The sequence below is a fragment of the Oncorhynchus keta genome, chromosome 30 (assembly GCF_023373465.1).
Source record: "Oncorhynchus keta strain PuntledgeMale-10-30-2019 chromosome 30, Oket_V2, whole genome shotgun sequence".
Taxonomy (NCBI): domain Eukaryota; kingdom Metazoa; phylum Chordata; class Actinopteri; order Salmoniformes; family Salmonidae; genus Oncorhynchus; species Oncorhynchus keta.
In genome coordinates this window covers 22,161,186-22,183,105 of record NC_068450.1, presented here as the reverse complement: position 1 = coordinate 22,183,105, position 21,920 = coordinate 22,161,186, and the positions used below count along the sequence as shown (strand labels likewise).

Sequence of the window (21,920 nt, the reverse complement as noted above, 5' to 3'; positions counted from 1 at the left end):
ACACACACACACACACACACACACACACACACACACACACACACACACACACACACACACACACACACACACACACACACACACACACACACACCATACCCCACCAATTGACCAGAGAAACCCCATATGGCCAAACCGAGAGAGCACATTGCCCATGCGTGAGTAGGTATTTTGGAATGGTGTTTCTCTACATGTGTTGCGATGGTGATCGATAACATTCACAGCTTGTCAGCTGTGTGCTGTTCTGACATGGAGGAAGCAGGCTTACATGGTAACATGGTTGCAATCCAATGGTTCAGGGTGTATGTAGTACAACAATGGGCCATTTTGTCCCAGAGTGAGTTAGTGTCAGTTTGTTTGGCTCATTTCTACAAAGCGTCCATTCTCATAGCTTTAGGTTTATACCAATAGGAGATGCAGCAGCGTAGAGAATGGGCCCTGTCTGATGTGGATGAGGACGGTACTGGAAGGTAGAGTTGCTTAGTGGAACAATAATCCTTCCTACATTACAGTATAGATGACTCAAGATTCGATTGCTTTCATCATCACTCTATCAAGAAAAATAAATAAACAGAAAACAGCCTGGCTGCTCCACAATGCAGGTTTCCACAGGACATCCTGGGGTTGCCTGTGTTTGAGGAACGTTTCACTGTATATGGCGGCTCATCCGCCTATTCAAGTTCATTGAAAAAACACACCCACTACCGGCAGCTAGTTATAGAGAGGGGTGGATGCTAGTTATCCGAATAGCCATGATCCTTTGTAAAGCCATTTTAGAAGAGACAAACACAATTACTGCAGCCTACTCAGTTCTCTACAACACCCTTTCATCTGAAAATCCATAAATAACCAATTGTGGGCATGAAAGCAGTTCAATTTATAGAACCACTGCAATGTGTTGTATTTAAATATAGCACAACGGAATTGTACAAGCTGTGTACAGTTGTGGCCAAAAGTTTTGAGAATGACACAAACATTAAGTTTCACAGTCTGCTGCCTCAGTTTGTATGATGGCAATTTGCATATACTCCAGAATGTTATGAAGAGTGATCAGATGAATTGCAATTAATTGCAAAGTCCCTCTTTGCCATGCAAATGAACTGAATCCCCCCAAAAAAAAATTCCACTGCATTTCAGCCACACCACAAGGACCAGCTGACATGTCAGTGATTCTCTCGTTAACACAGTTGTGAGTGTTGATGAGGACAAGGCTGGAGATCACTCTGTCATGCTAATTGAGTTTGAATAACAGACTGGAAGCTTGAAAAGAAGGGTGATGCTTGGAATCATTGTTCTTCCTCTGTCATCCATGGTTACCTGCAAGGAAACACGTGCCGTTATCATTGCTTTGCATAAAAAGGGCATCACAGGCAAGGATTTTGCTGTCAGTAAGATTGCACCTAAATCAACCATTTATTGGATCATCAAGAACTTCAAGGAGAGCGTGTCAATTGTTGTGAAGAAGGCTTCAGGTTGCCCAAGAAAGTCCAGCAAGCCAGGCCCGTCTCCTAAAGTTGATTCAGCTGCGGAATCGGGGCACCACCAGTACAGAGCTTGCTCAGGAATGGCAGCAGGTGAAGACTTTTGGAGGATGGCCTGGTGTCAAGAAGGGCAGCAAAGAAGCCACTTCTCCAGGAAAAACATCAGGGACAGACTGATATTCTGCAAAAGGTACAGGGATTGGACTGCTGAGAACTGGGGTAAAGTCAGAATCCCCTTTCCGATCGTTTGGGGCTTCCAGAAAAAAGCTTGTCCGGAGAAGACAAGGTGAGCGCTACCATCAGTCCTGTGTCATGCCAACAGTAAAGCATCCTGAGACCATTCATGTATGGGGTTGCTTCTCAGCCAAGGGAGTGGGCTCACTCACAATTTTGCCTAAGAATTGAAGCTATTAATAAAGAATGGTACCAACACATCCTCCCGAGAGAAACTTCTCCCAACCATCCAGGAACAGTTTGGCGACAAACAATGCCTTTTCCAGCATGATGGAGCACCTTGACATAAGGCAAAAGTGACGACTAAGTGGCTCGGGGAACAAAACATCAATATTTTAGGTCCATGGCCAGGAAACTCCCCAGACCTTAATCCCATTGAGAACTTGTGGTCAATCCTCAAGAGGCAGGTGGACAAACAAAAACCCACAAACCCACAACAAGAATGGGCTGCCATCAGGCTATCTAAGGTCAGGGTGTGACACAACAAGAATGTGCTGCCATCAGGCTATCTAAGGTCAGGGCGTGACACAACAAGAATGGGCTGCCATCAGGCTATCTAAGGTCAGGGCGTGACACAACAAGAATGGGCTGCCATCAGGCTATCTAAGGTCAGGGCGTGACACAACAAGAATGGGCTGCCATCAGGCTATCTAAGGTCAGGGCGTGACACAACAAGAATGTGTTGCCATCAGGCTATCTAAGGTCAGGGCGTGACACAACAAGAATGGGCTGCCATCAGGCTATCTAAGGTCAGGGTGTGACACAACAAGAATGGGCTGCCATCAGGCTATCTAAGGTCAGGGCGTGACACAACAAGAATGGGCTGCCATCAGGCTATCTAAGGTCAGGGCGTGACACAACAAGAATGGGCTGCCATCAGGCTATCTAAGGTCAGGGCGTGACACAACAAGAATGGGCTGCCATCAGGCTATCTAAGGTCAGGGCGTGACACAACTTCATGTATTGTCAATAAAACCCTTTGACACTTATGAAATGCTTGTAATTATACTTCAGTATCCATAGTAACATCTGACAAAAATATCTAATGACACTGAAGCAGAAAACTTTGTGGAAATTAATATTTGTCTCATTCTATAAACTTTTGGCTACGATTGTATATTATCAAAATGTACGAGTCACAATATAAAACATGTATGTATGGGAATGTGTCCAGTATTTGAAGCATCAAACATTTCTGCTGCACTGCAGAAGTTATGGATATCAGTCTTAATGTGTTTATATGCCAATGATGTTCAAGCTGCCCTTTATCTTAGGATTCTTTGTCATCAGATTTTGAGACTAAATACATACTGTTTTAAAAATAGCACAGTATATAGATGTAGACTGAAACATACTGTACAGTGCTATTATACATGTATAGATAGTGTAGTATAAAATATATGATTTGGACTTTAAATGTCTTTTACACACAGATCTACAGCACATCACCTCAGATAGACGTATATGACTTGTTACAGTAAGGAGAGTGACAGTTGTTGTCAGTTTTAACAGTTTATATTCCCTCTGGCCCTGACTTCTTGAAACCCATATTATTTACTTCCTTATTTATTTCAGTACATACTAGTCACATTTCACTACTCTAAAATTATACAAGCAAGCACTTTTGTTGTAAACAATGTGTTAACACTATTTAAACGATTGGTCTTATGGCAATGGTTTATTTGGAGTTTTTCTTCATATAGCCATGACGAGAGCCGAGCCCATCTGTGGAATGTGCATGTTACCACGTTTGTGTCACATTTCCCAGTGCATATGAAACACTTCACAACAAACATATTGCTTTTCAAGCTTCTGAATTTCCTTTACATCAGCAACCTACGGTATGTAATACAACTTGGATGTTATAGTCAGAAGTAACAATCTTTACTATGTTGTTTCTCATACAGATACACATAAAGTACTGTAGACTGGTAAAGATTGCATAACATAAGAAACCCTTTCAGCTCTATTCTGTGAAAGGATGCCATACTATCCATTGTCAATATAAAATAAATACATACATCTATAGTTCATTATTGTAAACAATTAGACAGAGGGGAACATACAGCTACTGTAATGCACCTTGACTGAATAGAATCTGTTTAAAAACTGCATACACGCTGTTAGAGTCATTGGCTTCAGTTCAGTACATTATACATCATTAATAAGCCTGCAGTCTGGAAGCAGTAGAGATGTGTTTTTAGTATGTCTTTGTTCACAGTGCTCCCTTCATGACCTCTCACACGCAGTCTACTTTCACTTGGTTGTTGTTGTTTATTAAAGGGGATGGCTTGACTCTCTCCGCAGCGTCGTTGGAACTGTCAGGGAACAACAACGTCACAGTGCAAAGCGAGACAACTATCCGTTTGTACTCCCTCCGGAAGTTCTGGTTGAGCAGTCCATAGACGATGGCATTAAGGCAGCTGTTGAAGTAGGCCATGAAGTAGCTGAACACGAACAGCCACTCTGGAATCATGGGTATTACTGCGGCGGGGTTGACGGCCACTGCCAGTCCGATGAAGTTCAGCGGTGCCCAGCACACAGCAAACAGGACGAACACCACAAACATGGTGACAAAGTTCCTCACGTCATGCGGCGTGAGCCTCGGCCTGAACTCGGGCTTCACCCTCCGCCTCACCTGGATGACCAGGATCCAGATCCTCAGGTAGCAGTAGGTGACGATCATGATGGGCAGGATGAAGTGGAAGAAGACCACGGCGATGGTGTACGCTGAATTGGCCGACTGGACGAACGTACACGAATACACCCTGGGATCGTACTGCAGCGAGCCCACAAAGAAGTTGGGCACCAGGGCCACCACAGTCAACAGCCAGATGAGCAGGACATAACACAGGGAGTTCTTGTCACTGTACAGCTTGTGGTATTTAAGACTGTGACAGATGTAGCAGTAGCGGTTGATTGCGATGCCGGTGATATTGAAGATGGAGCCGATGACGCTGAGTCCCATAAGGAAGCCGCTGACCTGACAGTGAATGAAGCCCAGGTTCCAGCCGTTGTTGAAGATGGAGGAGAGGACCAGAGGGTATGGGTAGAAGGCTACCACCAGGTCTGCTACAGCCAGGCTCACCACAAACACGTTGCCTGGAAAACAAAGGAACGCTCTGTTTATTTTTATTTTTTTAAATGTGCCTAATATCCTTATCTGAAAGGATCAGCATCTTATACCCCTTGAAACCAGTACTGTTTTGATATTTCAAGAGATGTGTACAAGTGTTGATGTGTACATGTTGATTCCCAACGCTTTCATTTAGGATTTGAAGGGATTTGAAATGACATAAAAAACAAATCAATGGATCATATTCCCCAGTCTATACTCCCCAATGATAACAGGTTGACTGAAATGGAATGACCTTTACTGCTCTCTCTCTTTTAGAGGGGATTTAACCACACATGGTGCTGAACCTCTGGGAAAAGTTTACCTCCTGCTTGCCCCCCCCCACACACACACACACACACACACACACACACACACACACACACACACACACACACACACACACACACACACACACACACACACACACACACACACACACACACACACACACACACACACACACACGTCATTTGACCTATTATGATCAAATAAATGTCTTAGGCTATGTCATAAATGGCACCATATTTCCTGTACCCTATTCTTTATTGGCCCTTGTCAAAAGTAGTGCACTATATAGGGAATAGGGCACCATTTTGGACACCACCATATTATGACCTGTCCACTGGTGACCTGGACTGGAACTTGTTTTGCTATGTCTAGCCTTATTAATGCTAATCCTTGGTAACAGTGTGCCTCTCTGTTAGCAATGGTTTGGAACCATGACGCACTGTGGGGAATACATTTCTAAAAGGTCCCAAAATGTGAGGTATGCCCTAGGCCCCTTAAACTCAACTCTGGACCTCGAAGCCAATTCCACTGCCTTTTTTAATTGTTCCCTTCAAATCAGGAAGTGATTTAGACCTGGGACACCAGGTGGGTGCAATAATGATCAGGTAGAACAGAACCAGCAGGCTCCGGAACTAGTAGGGTAAGAGTTTAGTACCCCTGGCTAGTCTTGGCTCAGGCTATTGGCTCTGTTGCAGAATTACTCGCCTTAATATAGCTACTGTACTAGCTAGTCTTCATAGTGTTGAGAACTGTTATGACCAGTCTGTGGTGACCAGCCTGTGGTGACCAGCCTGTGGTGACCAGCTTACAGGAATGTCTCTTCTTTGAACAACTCCACTTATTCATTGTGGTTTCAAAAACAACAATGTTCATTTGTTCAAGTAGGACTAATTAGATCTCCGACCTACAACATATGATATAAGAATATGACATATTTTTGGAAATCGAACTCAAATGTCTGACAATGTCATAAGAATCTTCCCCACCACCGCCCCCCATAAAGGCCATAAATCAATAAATCATGCGCTATGGTTATATTCATAGAATGTGCAATGTAGGTCAAGTTGGAAAGGGTCCACCCTGATGGTCATTGTAAAGCATTTCCTTCTCCATCTACATTACCTTGCAGGCATCCTCCATAGGCACCACTGAGCTAGCTCATCATTTACAACTGGAAAAGTAAATGGAAAAAGGAGTTTGAAGTTTCCTCACCTGTCTGTTGTTTTTGCTTTTTTTTACTCCATCACTTGAAAGCCCTGATCTCTAAAATAAATGTAATATGTCAGGCTTGAAAATTCATTCAGCCATTTTGGCACATTGACTCACAACCCAAAGCACACTCCACTGGTTTCTAGTGGTAAGAAATGTCATTTGATCACCTTTTGCCATCTAGTGGACGATCTGGGAATCAGTTGGGGGATATAATTACATCAATGGATAGGTAGAATAGGTACTTCAGCTTTCTCCTCATGTGTATATCATTCCTGTAAGATGACAAATGAAGGCATGGCATGTTGGACAGGCCTTGCACATTTAAAATTCATCTTCCTATGTGAATGTGTGCATGTTTTGAGCATCACCATCAACCCCCACATTCACCCACCTACATCAACATTTACCCACTTTTATCAGGGACACATGCATCAACCATCCCACTACCCTGGCGTTACAGCACCATGCTCTACCAACTGAGCTACAGAACACCCAATCCCCCATCAAATCCCCATCAGACCTCCCAAGATCCCCCACATAAACCCCACATCAGCCCCCAAACAACCCCAAACATCAAACCCCCACGTCAACCCCCACATCAATTCCCCAACATCAGCCCCCACATCATCAACACCAAAGCTCCACATATCAAGCCCCATATTCATTTCCCCAATCAACACCCACATCAAACCCCAAATAAACCCCCCACATCAACTCACATATCAACCCCAGACATCAACCCCCACATTGACATCAAAGCTCCACATATCAACCCCCACATCAACCACTAAACATCAACCCCCATATCAACTCCCCTACATAAACCGCCCCCACATCAACCCCTCCACATCAACCCCCACGTCACTCCCCTACATCAACCCCCTATCAACCCATCTACATCAGCCCCCACATCAACCCCCCAAATAATCCCCCCACATCAACGCCCACATCAACCCCCAAATCCCCCCTCCAACATCCATCCCCCATCAACACCCCAACATCAGCCCCCACATCAATTTCCTAACATCAGCCCCCACATCAATTCCCCAAATCAACCACCCCACATCCACCCCCCCACATCAACCTCTCCAAATCAACCCCACCACATCAACCCCCAAATCAACCCTCCCACATCCACCCCCACATCAACCCTCTCCAAATCAACCCCCCACATCAAGCCCTTGCCTGGTTTTAAATAAAGGTTAAAAAAATAAATTAAATAAACATCAACCCCCTCCACATCAACCCCACATCAACCCCTTCAAATCAACCCCACATCAACCCCTTCAAATCACCCCCACACCTCAACCCCCTCATCAACCCCCCACATCAACCCCTCACATCAACCCCCTCATCAACCCATCCACATAAACGCCCCCAACATCAACTCACCACATTGGGTGGCAGGGTAGCCTAGTGGTTAGAGCGTTGGACTAGTAACCGGAAGGCTGCAAGTTCAAACCCCCAAGCTGACAAGATACAAATCTGTCGTTCTGCTCCTGAACAGGCAGTTAACCCACTGTTCCTAGGCCGTCATTGAAAATAAGAATTTGTTCTGACTTGCCTGGTTTTAAATAAAGGTTAAAAAAAATAAAATAAATAAACATCAACCCCCCACATCAACTCTCCCACACCAACCCCTTCAAATCAACTCCCCCACACCAACCCCTTCAAATCAACCCCCCACATCAACACTGCTACATCAACCCCTCCACATAAACTCCCCCAACATCAAGCCCCACATCAACCCCCCACACACATCAACTCTGCTACATCAACCACTCCATATCAACACCCTCAACATCAACCCCCCCCACATCAATCCCCCCAATCAGCCCCCTCATCAACCGTCCCAACATCAACCCCTGAACTGACCTTGGAAAGGTTGGAAAGGTTGCATCCTATGACAGGGCCACGTTGAAAGTCACTGAGCTCTTCAGTAAGGCAATTCTATTGCCAATGTTAGTCTATGGATATTGCATTGTTGTGTGCTCAATTTGTTTTTACACCTGTCAGCAACGGGTGTGGCTGAAATAGCCGAATCCACTAATTTGAAGGTGTGTCCACATACAAATATATATATACACACTCATCATTTGAACTACTGGTCATCTCTGTTTCATGCTCTACCATGATGAAGAAGACTCATACTCTCAAACATCAACAGGCCGAAAACAGATACCATGCTATAACTCTGCAGTTGCTTTGCTACAGATACAGTAAATAACAAAAGATTTCTACAACATGATAAAACAAGTGGCATGATACAGAATTTGATGTCTTCGAACCTCCTATGGAGACAATCTAGATGTCTTTTCCCTAAAATTCATGAGGGATTGTTTTGTTTGGAAATAATCATTCAATATTTGATATCTTTATGATACATTACTTTGGAAATAATCATTCAATGTTTTATGTCTTTATGATACATTACTTTGGAAAGAATCCTTAAAAGTTTTACATCTTCATGATAAATGATATAACTTGGATTTAATGATCAGTTTTCCTAATTTGACAACCTCTTTTTGACGCTGCAGTGAAAGTTTTTTTTTTTTTGTACCGCGGAAGTATCGCTTAAGATCTGCATTAAAATGTCATGGTAATTTCTGATGAAGTCGACATATGCAGTGTTTACTGTGATAGCTGTGTCTCCGCGAACGTGGGATCATTGCCTTTACATTTAAATCAAGCTTTAACGGGGATAAACAAACATAACAAAAATATACAGAAATAAAAACAACAAGAAATTAAGAAATGTTGGAAACAGTATTTATATACACAGTACAAAATCCAATGGCAAAATTGATGGAATTGCAAGAAATTTACACCCATAATAACAAAGCAAAAACAGTCATAAAAAAAGAAAACAGAAATGTTACATTTCCATTAGTATTCAGACCCTTTACTCAGTACTTTGTTGAAGCACCTTTGGCAGGGATTACAGCCTCAAGTCCTCTTGGGTATGACACTACAAGCTTGACACACCTGCATTTGGTGTGTTTCTCCCATTCTTCTCTGCAGATCCTCTAAGCTCTGTCAGGCTGGATGGGGCATGTCGCTGCACAGCTATTTTCAGGTCTCTCCAGAAATGTTCGATCGGGTTCAAGTCCAGGCTCTTGCTGGGCCACTCAAAGACATTCAGAGACTTGTTCCAAAGCCGCTCCTGCATTGTCTTGGCTGTGTGTTTAGGTTTGTTGTCCTTGTGGAAGGTGAAACTTCCAACACCCCAGTCTGAGGTCCTAAGAGCTCTGGAGCAGATTTTCATTAAAAAAACGGTACTTTGCTCTGTTCATCTTTCCCTTGATCCTGACTAGTCTCCCAGTTCTGGCTGCTGAAAAACATCCCCACAGCATGATGCTGACACCACCATGCTTCACCTTAGGGATGGTGCCAGGTTTCCTCCAGACCTACCGCTTGGCATCCAGGCCAAAAAGTTCAATGTTGTTTCTCATAGTCTGAGAGTCTTTAGGTGCCTTTTGGCTAACTCCAAGCTGGCTGTCATGTTCCTTTTACTGAGGAGTGTCTTCTGTCTGGCCACTCTACCATAATGGCCTGATTGGTGGAGTGCTTCAGAGATGGTTGTCCTTCTGGAAGGTCACCACAAAGGAACTCTGGAGCTTTGTCAGAGTGACCATCGGGTTCCTGGTCACCTCCCTGACCAAGGCCCTTCTCTCCCTGATTGCTCAGTTTGGCCAGGCAGCCAGCTCTAGGAAGAGTCTTGGTGGTTCCAAACGTCCTCCATTTAAGAATGAAGAAGGCCACTGTGTTCATGGGGTCCTTCAATGCTGCAGAAGTTTTTGGTACCCTTCCGCAGATCTGTGCCTCAACACAACCGTGTCACGGAGCTCTACCTTCAACCTCATTGCTTGGTTTTTGCTCTGACATGCACTGTGAACTGTGGGACCTTATATAGACAGGTGTGTGCCTTTCCAAATCATGTCCAATCAATTGAATTTACCACCGGTGGACTCCAATCAAGTTGTAGAAACATCTCAAGGATGATCAATGGGAACAGGATGCGCCTGAACTCAATTTCGAGTGTCATAGCAAAGGGTCTGAATACTTATGTAAATGAGGTATTTCTGTTTTTTATTTGTAATGAATTTGCAAAAAATGACTGTTCTTGCTTTGTCTTTATGGGGTATCGTGTGTAGATTGTTGAGTAAAATTCTTTATTTATTAATCATTTTTAGAATAAGGCTGTAAAGTAACAAAATGTGGAAAAAGGGAAGGGGTCTGAATACTTTCTGAATACACTGTAAATATGTGAATGTTGTGAATGAATAGTACGTGCACTATGTGAATAGAAAATGTGTTTACAGCAGTAGTTATATAGAATGAGCCTTGACTAGAATACAGTATATACATATAAAATGGGTAAAACAGTATGTAAACATTATTAAAGTGACCAGTGTTCCATGACTATGTACATAATGCAGCAGTCTCTAAGGTACAGGGTAGAGTACCTGGTGTTAGCCTGCTAGTAACAGTGTCTAAGGTTCAGGGCAGGGTGCTGGGCCGAGGCTGACTAGTGATGACTATTTAACAGTCTGGTGGCCTGGAGATAGAAGCTGGTTTTCAGTCTCTTGGCCACAATGTTGATGCACCTGTACTGTCTCCACCTTCTAGATGGTAGCGGGGTGAACAGGCCATGGCTCAGGTGGCTGAGGTCCTTGATGATCTTCTTGGCCTTCCTGTGACACTGGGTGCTGTAGTTAGGCAGGTAGCCCCCGGTGATGCATTGGTTGTGACCGCACCACTCCCTGGAGAGCCCTGCGGTTGCGGGTGGTGCAGTTGCCGTACCATGCCGTGCTACAGGATCTGTAGAAGTTTGTGAGGGTCTTAGAAGATCTCCAGCAGAACAGCAGTAATCTCGTCTACATAACAATGACTCTCAACATTCAGCAGAGCCTAAATCATTCATTTGGATATACAGTACCAGTCAAAAGTTTCTTTATGCCAATAGTGTGCAAGCTGTCATCAAGGCAAAGAGTGGCTACTTTGAAGAATCTCAATATATAAAATATATTTAGATTTGTTTAAGACTTTTTTGGTTACGACATGATTCCATATGTGTTATTTCATGGTTTTGACGTCTTCACTATTATTCTACAATGTAGAAAAAAGTAAAAGTAAAGAAAAACCCTTGAATGAGAAGGTGTGTCCAAACTGTTGACTGGTACTGTACATGTTATTCAATCATTGCACCCACACTGCCCGCGCACGTCAACGAGCATCTGCGTAGCCAGGCACTAAAATAGAACTTGGTTCTTTTTGTGATGCTTGACGCGCTGCAAGTCCCGCCTCTCCCATCTCCTCATTGGTTTTTAGGAGCATATACCCACGTGGGTGATTGAAAGATGAAGTGAGGTTCATACTCAGTCCAGTTGGTAGTGGTAATGCACCTTAAAGTTGATTGCCAACAGCCATATAACGTCCAAAGAAGAAGAAGACTGAAGGAGGAGAGACGACCAGAAACAAACTCGGTTTACTCTTTTATCTGTGGATTCATTGTCGAAGTAAAGGACCTTGTGCATTTCAGGTATTATAACAACCCAATGTTTATATCCCAGGACAAATTAGATAGCAACAGCAAGCTAGCTAGCTAAATTGTTATAAATGTTTAATGCTTTTCGACCTGTCCGCAAATGAATACAATTGGTTCAGAGTTCGTTTTGATATTTCAACATGCGTGTCCTGATCACATCTGGTGTGGGTGGACAAAATCAACATGCGCACAATGACGCACGTGGACGCACGTGGACACGCGTGCGAGCAGTCTGGTCAGCATGTTAGCCTCAACAGTTTTGGCTCCAGGACACTGTAGGCTTGCCAGACTAATCATAATGCATTGTATCCCTAACAGATGCATCACATATACTGTACTTAACTACTTCCTTGTTCTTCTTGTACTGCGGAGACAAGATAGTTCATAGATTAAAGTCATTAAACGTTTTTTGGTAAATTTGCATAAAAAAAACAGGAACAATAATAAGAAATCAATAGTAGTGGGACAAAAATTATAATCTGTAATAATCATACCGAATAAGATGCAACAGTTTGACAGAGAGCTCAACAGGCCATGTGAGTGTGGAATGGAAACAAGGATTCTAGGTCCTCCACTGTAATAGAGGTGGCGTGGTGCTGGAGTCCCACTCCAATCACATCAAGTGGAGCTGGAGTCCCACTCTATTTAACATAAACTGTAGATGTGTAATGTGTAACAGAGTTCCCCTTGAATGAGCAGTGAGCTTCAGTTGATATGACTGCCCCAGGCACCCAATTCACATCAGACCCACTAAGAGAGACTGGGAGAGAAGAAAGCAGTAGAGAACAGCTCTACTCTACACTACTCTGCTCTACACTGCTCTGCTCTTCACTACTCTGCTCTGCTCTACACTACTCTGCTCTTCTCTACACTACTATGCTCTGCTCTACTCTACTCTACTCTGCTCTACACTACTCTGCTCTGCTCTACACTACTCTTGTAACGGCTCTCTTCTATCTCCTCCTCTGACGAAGAGGTAGAACAAGGATCGGACCAAAATGCAGCGTGATGATGATTCATGATATTTTAATGTAGGAAAAACTTACATACAGAAACTACAAAAAAAACAAAATGAAATAACGAAAACCGAAACAGCCCTATCTGGTGCAAACACAAAGACAGGAACAATCACCCACAAACACACAGTGAAACCCAGGCTACCTAAATATGGTTCCCAATCAGAGACAACGAGAATCACCTGACTCTGATTGAGAACGCCTCAGGCAGCCATAGACTATGCTAGACAACCCTACTCAACCATAATCCCAATTCCTACTAAAACCCCAATACAAAAACACACCACAAAATATGAACTATACACTACTATGCTCTGCTCTACACTACTCTACACTGCTCTGCTCTACACTACTATGCTCTGCTCTACACTACTCTACTCTGCTGTTCTTTACTCTACACTGCTCTGCTCTACACTACTATGCTCTGCTCTACACTACTCTACTCTGCTGTACTTTACTCTACACTGCTCTACTCTGCTCTGCTCTACTCTACTCTGCTCTCCACTACTCTGCTCTACACTATTCTGCTCTACACTACTCTGCTCTACTCTGCTGTACTCTACACTACTCTGCTCTGCTGTACTCTACTCTGCTCTGCTCTATTCTGCTCTACACTACCCTGCTTTACTCTACACTACTCTGCACTACTCTGTTCTGCTCTACACTACTCTGCTCTACTCACACTACTCTGCTCTACACTATTCTGCTCTACACTACTCTGCTCGACACTACTCTATGCTCTACTCTGCTGTACTTTACTCTACACTACTCTGCTGTACTCTACACTACTCTGCTGTACTCTACACTACTCTGCTCTACTCTACTCTACTCTACTCTACTCTACTCTGCTCTGCTCTGCTCTACACTACTCTGCTCGGGTGTATTCTACTCTACTCTGCTCTGCTCTACACTACTCTGCTCTACACTACTCTGCTCTACACTACTCTACCTTTCTCTGCTCTACACTACACTACTCTGCTCTACACTACTCTACTTGTCTCTGCTCTACACTACACTACTCTACTTTTCTCTGCTCTACACTACACTACTCTACTTTTCTCTGCTCTACTCTACACTACTCTGCTCTACACTACTCTACCTTTCTCTGCTCTACACTACACTACTCTGCTCTACACTACTCTACTTTTCTCTGCTCTACACTACACTACTCTACTTTTCTCTGCTCTACACTACACTACTCTACTTTTCTCTGCTCTACACTACACTATTCTACTTTTCTCTGCTCTACTCTACACTACTCTGCTCTACTCTACTTTTCTCTGCTCTACTCAGATACTTTTGTGTTTTGTTGTTTTGCTCAGTGCAAAACAAAACAGATGCTCAGTTCTGCTAACTTGATCTCAAATGACATGTAACATTTCCAAGGTCTCTCCCTTGGTTGTGGCGCTGTATACAGAGGAACAGCAGAACCTTAAGCTGCATATTAGTTCCATAAGCGGACGGTGCGTGAGGTGAGCTGATGCATTGGTTATTGTCAGAGTGACGCTGTAGTTACCCAGGGTGTGTTAAGATCATTCTTACCAAGCAGCCCATGCTGACTAATGCAAACAGACAGTGGTGGCACAGTATACAGAGTCTCACGAGCTTAATTTGTTTAATAGAAAAAAGAGACAGCGTGGGGCGCGAGCGGAGCAACTGTGGCGTGTCATTCAGGAACAATGAGAGTGCAATTAGGTTCTAAATACATGCTTGGTTGGGGCTTTGTTGGAGATATTATGTGGCTGTGGCAGGGTGTGTGTTTTGAGTCTAGTGGGAGGGAGTGTCTGCTCTGGTCATTATGTATTTCTCTGTGGACCAGGGGGACAGTTTCACAGCACACTGGACAAACAGAATGAACAGGAGGCTAATGGGAGTGTTGGTGGGTAGGGGGGAGGGGGGGCCCCAGAACATACAGTAGATACTGGAGGAAGAGATGGTGGTGGAGGCAGAACGATAGCGGTACGTACCAACCAACTACCTTATATGGTGTATCTTTAGAATGAAACATCACAGGCCAAAGTAAAGATAGTGCCAATTTGTAAGTCGCTCTGGATAAGAGCGTCTGCTAAATGACTTAAATGTAAATGTAAATGTAAATGTAAAAAAAGAAAAACAAAGGCCTACTCATCCTGAGAAAATAACATTGTCTTATAAGGTCTCATTCAGTTAATGAAGTGTAGCTGTCCAGATGGGAAATACTGCTAGACCTTACCTCCAGGTCTAATGTCACATGGCCACGGGATCGATGAATGAATCAATGAACTACATGCAAAGACACAAGAACAAAACCATAATGACCTCTGCCACTCCTTGTCTCTCATACGCAGAGAAAGAGAGAGAATTTGTGAATTTTTATGAGGATCCCCATTAACTAATGCCTTAACATTAGCTAATCTTCCTGGGGTCCAACACCAATTAATAAGACATTACAAACAATTACAAATTATGACTTTACAAACATTTAATAAATAGACAATACAGACAATTAAAATACCTGAAAGGAAACACATTTAACATTCAGTTGATACTTTCTATTTGCTGTCCAGTCATATGGTCTATCACATTAGATGTTCTTTCTATTTCCTGTCCAGTCATATGGTCTCTCATTAGATGTTCTTTCTATTTCCTGTCCAGACATATGGTCTATCTCATTAGATGTTCTTTCTATTTCCTGTCCAGTCATATGGTCTATCACATTAGATGTTCTTTCTATTTCCTGTCCAGTCATATGGTCTCTCATTAGATGTTCTTTCTATTTCCTGTCCAGACATATGGTCTATCTCATTAGATGTTCTTTCTATTTCCTGTCCAGTCATATGGTCTATCACATTAGATGTTCTTTCTATTTCCTGTCCAGTCATATGGTCTATCACATTAGATGTTCTTTCTATTTCCTGTCCAGTCATATGGTCTATCTCATTAGATGTCTGTCTATTTCCTGTCCAGTCATATGGTCTATCTCATTAGATGTTCTTTCTATTTCCTGTCCAGTCATATGGTCTATCACATTAGATGTTCTTTCTATTTCCTGTCCAGTCATATGGTCAATCTCATTAGATGTTCTTTCTATTTCCTGTCCAGTCATATGGTCTATCACATTAGATGTTCTTTCTATTTCCTGTCCAGTCATATGGTCAATCTCATTAGATGTTCTTTCTATTTCCTGTCCAGTCATATGGTCAATCTCATTAGATGTTCTTTCTATTTCCTGTCCAGTCATATGGTCAATCTCATTAGATGTTCTTTCTATTTCCTGTCCAGTCATATGGTCTATCTCATTAGATGTTCTTTCTATTTCCTGTCCAGTCATATGGTCTATCACATTAGATGTTCTTTCTATTTCCTGTCTAGTCATATGGTCTACCACATTAGATGTTCTTTCTATTTCCTGTCCAGTCATATGGTCTATCACATTAGATGTTCTTTCTATTTGTTGTCCAGTCATGGTCTATCTCATTAGATGTTCTTTCTATTTCCTGTCCAGTCATATGGTCTATCTCATTAGATGTTCTTTCTATTTCCTGTCCAGTCATATGGTCTATCTCATTAGATGTTCTTTCTATTTCCTGTCCAATCAAATGGTCTATCTCATTAGATGTCTATGTCCTGTCCAGTCATATGGTCTATCTCATTAGATGTTCTTTCTATTTCCTGTCCAGTCATATGGTCTATCACATTAGATGTTCTTTCTATTTCCTGTCCAGTCATATGGTCAATCTCATTAGATGTTCTTTATATTTCCTGTCCAGTCATATGGTCTATCACATTAGATGTTCTTTCTATTTCCTGTCTAGTCATATGGTCTACCACATTAGATGTTCTTTCTATTTCCTGTCCAGTCATTCTATCACATTAGATGTTCTTTCTATTTCCTGTCTAGTCATATGGTCTACCACATTAGATGTTCTTTCTATTTCCTGTCCAGTCATATGGTCTATCACATTAGATGTTCTTTCTATTTCCTGTCCAGTCATATGGTCTATCTCATTAGATGTTCTTTCTATTTCCTGTCTAGTCATATGGTCACCACATTAGATGTTCTTTCTATTTCTGTCCAGTCATATGGTCTATCACATTAGATGTTCTTTCTATTTCCTGTCCAGTCATATGGTCTATCTCATTAGATGTTCTTTCTATTTCCTGTCCAGTCATATGGTCTATCACATTAGATGTTCTTTCTATTTCCTGTCCAGTCATATGGTCTATCACATTAGATGTTCTTTCTATTTCCTGTCCAGTCATATGGTCTATCACATTAGATGTTCTTTCTATTTCCTGTCCAGTCATATGGTCTATCACATTAGATGTTCTTTCTATTTCCTGTCCAGTCATATGGTCTATCACATTAGATGTTCTTTCTATTTCCTGTCCAGTCATATGGTCTATCACATTAGATGTTCTTTCTATTTCCTGTCCAGTCATATGGTCTATCACATTAGATGTTCTTTCTATTTCCTGTCCAGTCATATGGTCTATCACATTAGATGTTCTTTCTATTTCCTGTCCAGTCATATGGTCTATCTCATTAGATGTTCTTTCTATTTCCTGTCCAGTCATATGGTCTATCACATTAGATGTTCTTTCTATTTCCTGTCCAGTCACATGGTCTATCACATTAGATGTTCTTTCTATTTCCTGTCCAGTCATATGGTCTATCACATTAGATGTTCTTTCTATTTCCTGTCCAGTCATATGGTCTATCATATTAGATGTTCTTTCTATTTCCTGTCCAGTCATATGGTCTATCACATTAAATGTTCTGTCTATTTCCTGTCCAGTCTTATGGTCTATCACATTAGATGTTCTTTCTATTTCCTGTTCTTTCTATTTCTGTCAGTCATAGTCATATGGTTCTTTCTATTTCTCCAGTCATATGGTCTATCTCATTAGATGTTCTTTCTATTTCCTGTCAGTCATATGGTCTATCTCATTAGATGTTCTTTCTATTTCCTGTCCAGTCATATGGTCTATCACATTAGATGTTCTTTCTATTTCCTGTCCAGTCATATGGTCTATCTCATTAGATGTTCTTTCTATTTCCTGTCCAGTCATATGGTCTATCACATTAGATGTTCTTTCTATTTCCTGTCCAGTCATATGGTCTATCACATTAGATGTTCAGTCATTTCTATCACATTAGATTTCCTGTCCAGTCATATGGTCTATCTCATTAGATGTTCTTTCTATTTCCTGTCCAGTCATATGGTCTATCTCATTAGATGTTCTTTCTATTTCCTGTCCAGTCATATGGTCTATCTCATTAGATGTTCTTTCTATTTCCTGTCCAGTCATATGGTCTATCACATTAGATGTTCTTTCTATTTCCTGTCCAGTCATATGGTCTATCTCATTAGATGTTCTTTCTATTTCCTGTCCAGTCATATGGTCTATCACATTAGATGTTCTTTCTATTTCCTGTCCAGTCATATGGTCTATCACATTAGATGTTCTTTCTATTTCCTGTCCAGTCATATGGTCTATCTCATTAGATGTTCTTTCTATTTCCTGTCCAGTCATATGGTCTATCACATTAGATGTTCTTTCTATTTCCTGTCCAGTCATATGGTCTATCACATTAGATGTTCTTTCTATTTCCTGTCCAGTCATATGGTCAATCTCATTAGATGTTCTTTATATTTCCTGTCCAGTCATATGGTCTATCACATTAGATGTTCTTTCTATTTCCTGTCTAGTCATATGGTCTACCACATTAGATGTTCTTTCTATTTCCTGTCCAGTCATATGGTCTATCACATTAGATGTTCTTTCTATTTCCTGTCCAGTCATATGGTCTATCTCATTAGATGTTCTTTCTATTTCCTGTCCAGTCATATGGTCTATCTCATTAGATGTTCTTTTATTTTTTTCTTAATGGTACTTTTTTACCTGAGAAATATGGATTGGTAAAGAGTTCCATTCAGCTATGGCTCTATATAAAACTGTAGATTTAAGATGATTTGTCCTTGGCTTGGGTTGTCTTAGATGCCCTGAATTTACCTGTCTGGTTTGGTGGTTATGCATGTTGAATTTTTTAATTTAACCTTTATTCGGATAGAGCAATGAAGAGCTAATCTGGCAGCCCTGTTACGGGCGATTTGGAGCTTTTTTATATATTTCTTTGCTGAAGATGACCATGTAACCAGACAGTAGTCTAAATGTGATAGGACCTGGGATTGACCATATAACCAGACAGTAGTCTAAGTGTGATAGGAACAGGGATTGACCATATAACCAGACAGTAGTCTAAGTGTGATAGGACCAGGGATTGACCATATAACCAGACAGTAGTCTAAGTGTGATAGGACCAGGGATTGACCATATAACCAGACAGTAGTCTAAGTGTGATAGGACCAGGGATTGACCATATAACCAGACAGTACTCTAAGTGTGATAGGACCAGGGATTGACCATATAACCAGACAGTACTCTAAGTGTGATAGGACCAGGGATTGACCATATAACCAGACAGTAGTCTAAGTGTGATAGGACCAGGGATTGACCATATAACCAGACAGTAGTCTAAATGTGATAGGACCAGGGATTGACCATATAACCAGACAGTAGTCTAAATGTGATAGGACCAGGGATTGACCATGTAACCAGACAGTAGTCTAAATGTGATAGGACCAGGGATTGACCATATAACCAGACAGTAGTCTAAGTGTGATAGGAACAGGGATTGACCATATAACCAGACAGTAGTCTAAGTGTGATAGGACCAGGGATTGACCATATAACCAGACAGTAGTCTAAGTGTGATAGGACCAGGGATTGACCATATAACCAGACAGTAGTCTAAATGTGATAGGACCAGGGATTGACCATATAACCAGACAGTAGTCTAAGTGTGATAGGACCAGGGATTGACCATATAACCAGACAGTAGTCTAAATGTGATAGGACCAGGGATTGACCATATAACCAGACAGTAGTCTAAGTGTGATAGGACCAGGGATTGACCATATAACCAGACAGTACTCTAAGTGTGATAGGACCAGGGATTGACCATATAACCAGACAGTAGTCTAAGTGTGATAGGACCAGGGATTGACCATATAACCAGACAGTACTCTAAGTGTGATAGGACCAGGGATTGACCATATAACCAGACAGTACTCTAAGTGTGATAGGACCAGGGATTGACCATATAACCAGACAGTACTCTAAGTGTGATAGGACCAGGGATTGACCATATAACCAGACAGTAGTCTAAGTGTGATAGGACCAGGGATTGACCATATAACCAGACAGTAGTCTAAATGTGATAGGACCAGGGATTGACCATATAACCAGACAGTAGTCTAAATGTGATAGGACCAGGGATTGACCATATAACCAGACAGTAGTCTAAGTGTGATAGGACCAGGGATTGACCATATAACCAGACAGTAGTCTAAGTGTGATAGGACCAGGGATTGACCATATAACCAGACAGTACTCTAAGTGTGATAGGACCAGGGATTGACCATATAACCAGACAGTACTCTAAGTGTGATAGGACCAGGGATTGACCATATAACCAGACAGTACTCTAAGTGTGATAGGACCAGGGATTGACCATATAACCAGACAGTACTCTAAGTGTCCTAGGACCAGGGATTGACCATATAACCAGACAGTAATCTATGTGTGATAGGACCAGGGATTTACCATATAACCAGACAGTACTCTAAGTGTGATAGGACCAGGGATTGACCATATAACCAGACAGTAGTCTAAGTGTGATAGGACCAGGGATTGACCATATAACCAGACAGTACTCTACGTGTGATAGGACCAGGGATTGACCATATAACCAGACAGTAGTCTAAGTGTGATAGGACCAGGGATTGACCATATAACCAGACAGTAGTCTAAGTGTGATAGGAACAGGGATTGACCATATAACCAGACAGTACTCTAAGTGTGATAGGACCAGGGATTGACCATATAACCAGACAGTACTCTAAGTGTGATAGGACCAGGGATTGACCATATAACCAGACAGTACTCTAAGTGTGATAGGACCAGGGATTGACCATATAACCAGACAGTACTCTAAGTGTGATAGGACCAGGGATTGACCATATAACCAGACAGTAGTCTAAATGTGATAGGACCAGGGATTGACCATATAACCAGACAGTAGTCTAAATGTGATAGGACCAGGGATTGACCATATAACCAGACAGTAGTCTAAGTGTGATAGGACCAGGGATTGACCATATAACCAGACAGTACTCTAAGTGTGATAGGACCAGGGATTGACCATATAACCAGACAGTACTCTAAGCGTGATAGGACCAGGGATTCACCATATAACCAGACAGTACTCTAAGTGTGATAGGACCAGGGATTGACCATATAACCAGACAGTAGTCTAAGTGTGATAGGAACAGGGATTGACCATATAACCAGACAGTAGTCTAAGTGTGATAGGACCAGGGATTGACCATATAACGGACAGTACTCTAAGTGTGATAGGACCAGGGATTGACCATATAACCAGACAGTACTCTAAGTGTGATAGGACCAGAGATTGACCATATAACCAGACAGTAGTCTAAGTGTGATAGGACCAGGGATTGACCATATAACCAGACAGTACTCTAAATGTGATAGGACCAGGGATTTACCATATAACCAGACAGTAGTCTAAGTGTGATAGGACCAGGGATTGACCATATAACCAGACAGTAGTCTAAGTGTGATAGGACCAGGGATTGACCATATAACCAGACAGTACTCTAAGTGTGATAGGACCAGGGATTGACCATATAACCAGACAGTAGTCTAAGTGTGATAGGACCAGGGATTGACCATATAACCAGACAGTAGTCTAAATGTGATAGGACCAGGGATTGACCATATAACCAGACAGTAGTCTAAGTGTGATAGGACCAGGGATTGACCATATAACCAGACAGTACTCTAAGTGTGATAGGACCAGGGATTGACCATATAACCAGACAGTAGTCTAAGTGTGATAGGACCAGGGATTGACCATATAACCAGACAGTACTCTAAGTGTGATAGGACCAGGG

General features: G+C 42.1%; 1 protein-coding gene across 1 annotated transcript in view; it reads right to left on the bottom strand.

Annotated features, from left to right (window-relative positions):
• Positions 1-1,622: 1,622 nt before the first annotated feature.
• Positions 1,623-21,920, bottom strand: part of LOC127913954 (melatonin receptor type 1A-A-like) — a 40,561-nt gene continuing 20,263 nt past the window's right edge. Inside the window, exon 2 of the mRNA XM_052488036.1 lies at positions 1,623-4,817. Coding sequence (XP_052343996.1) covers positions 3,955-4,817 — 863 coding nt within the window. The 3' untranslated portion in view covers positions 1,623-3,954. The remainder of the gene's footprint in view (positions 4,818-21,920) is intronic.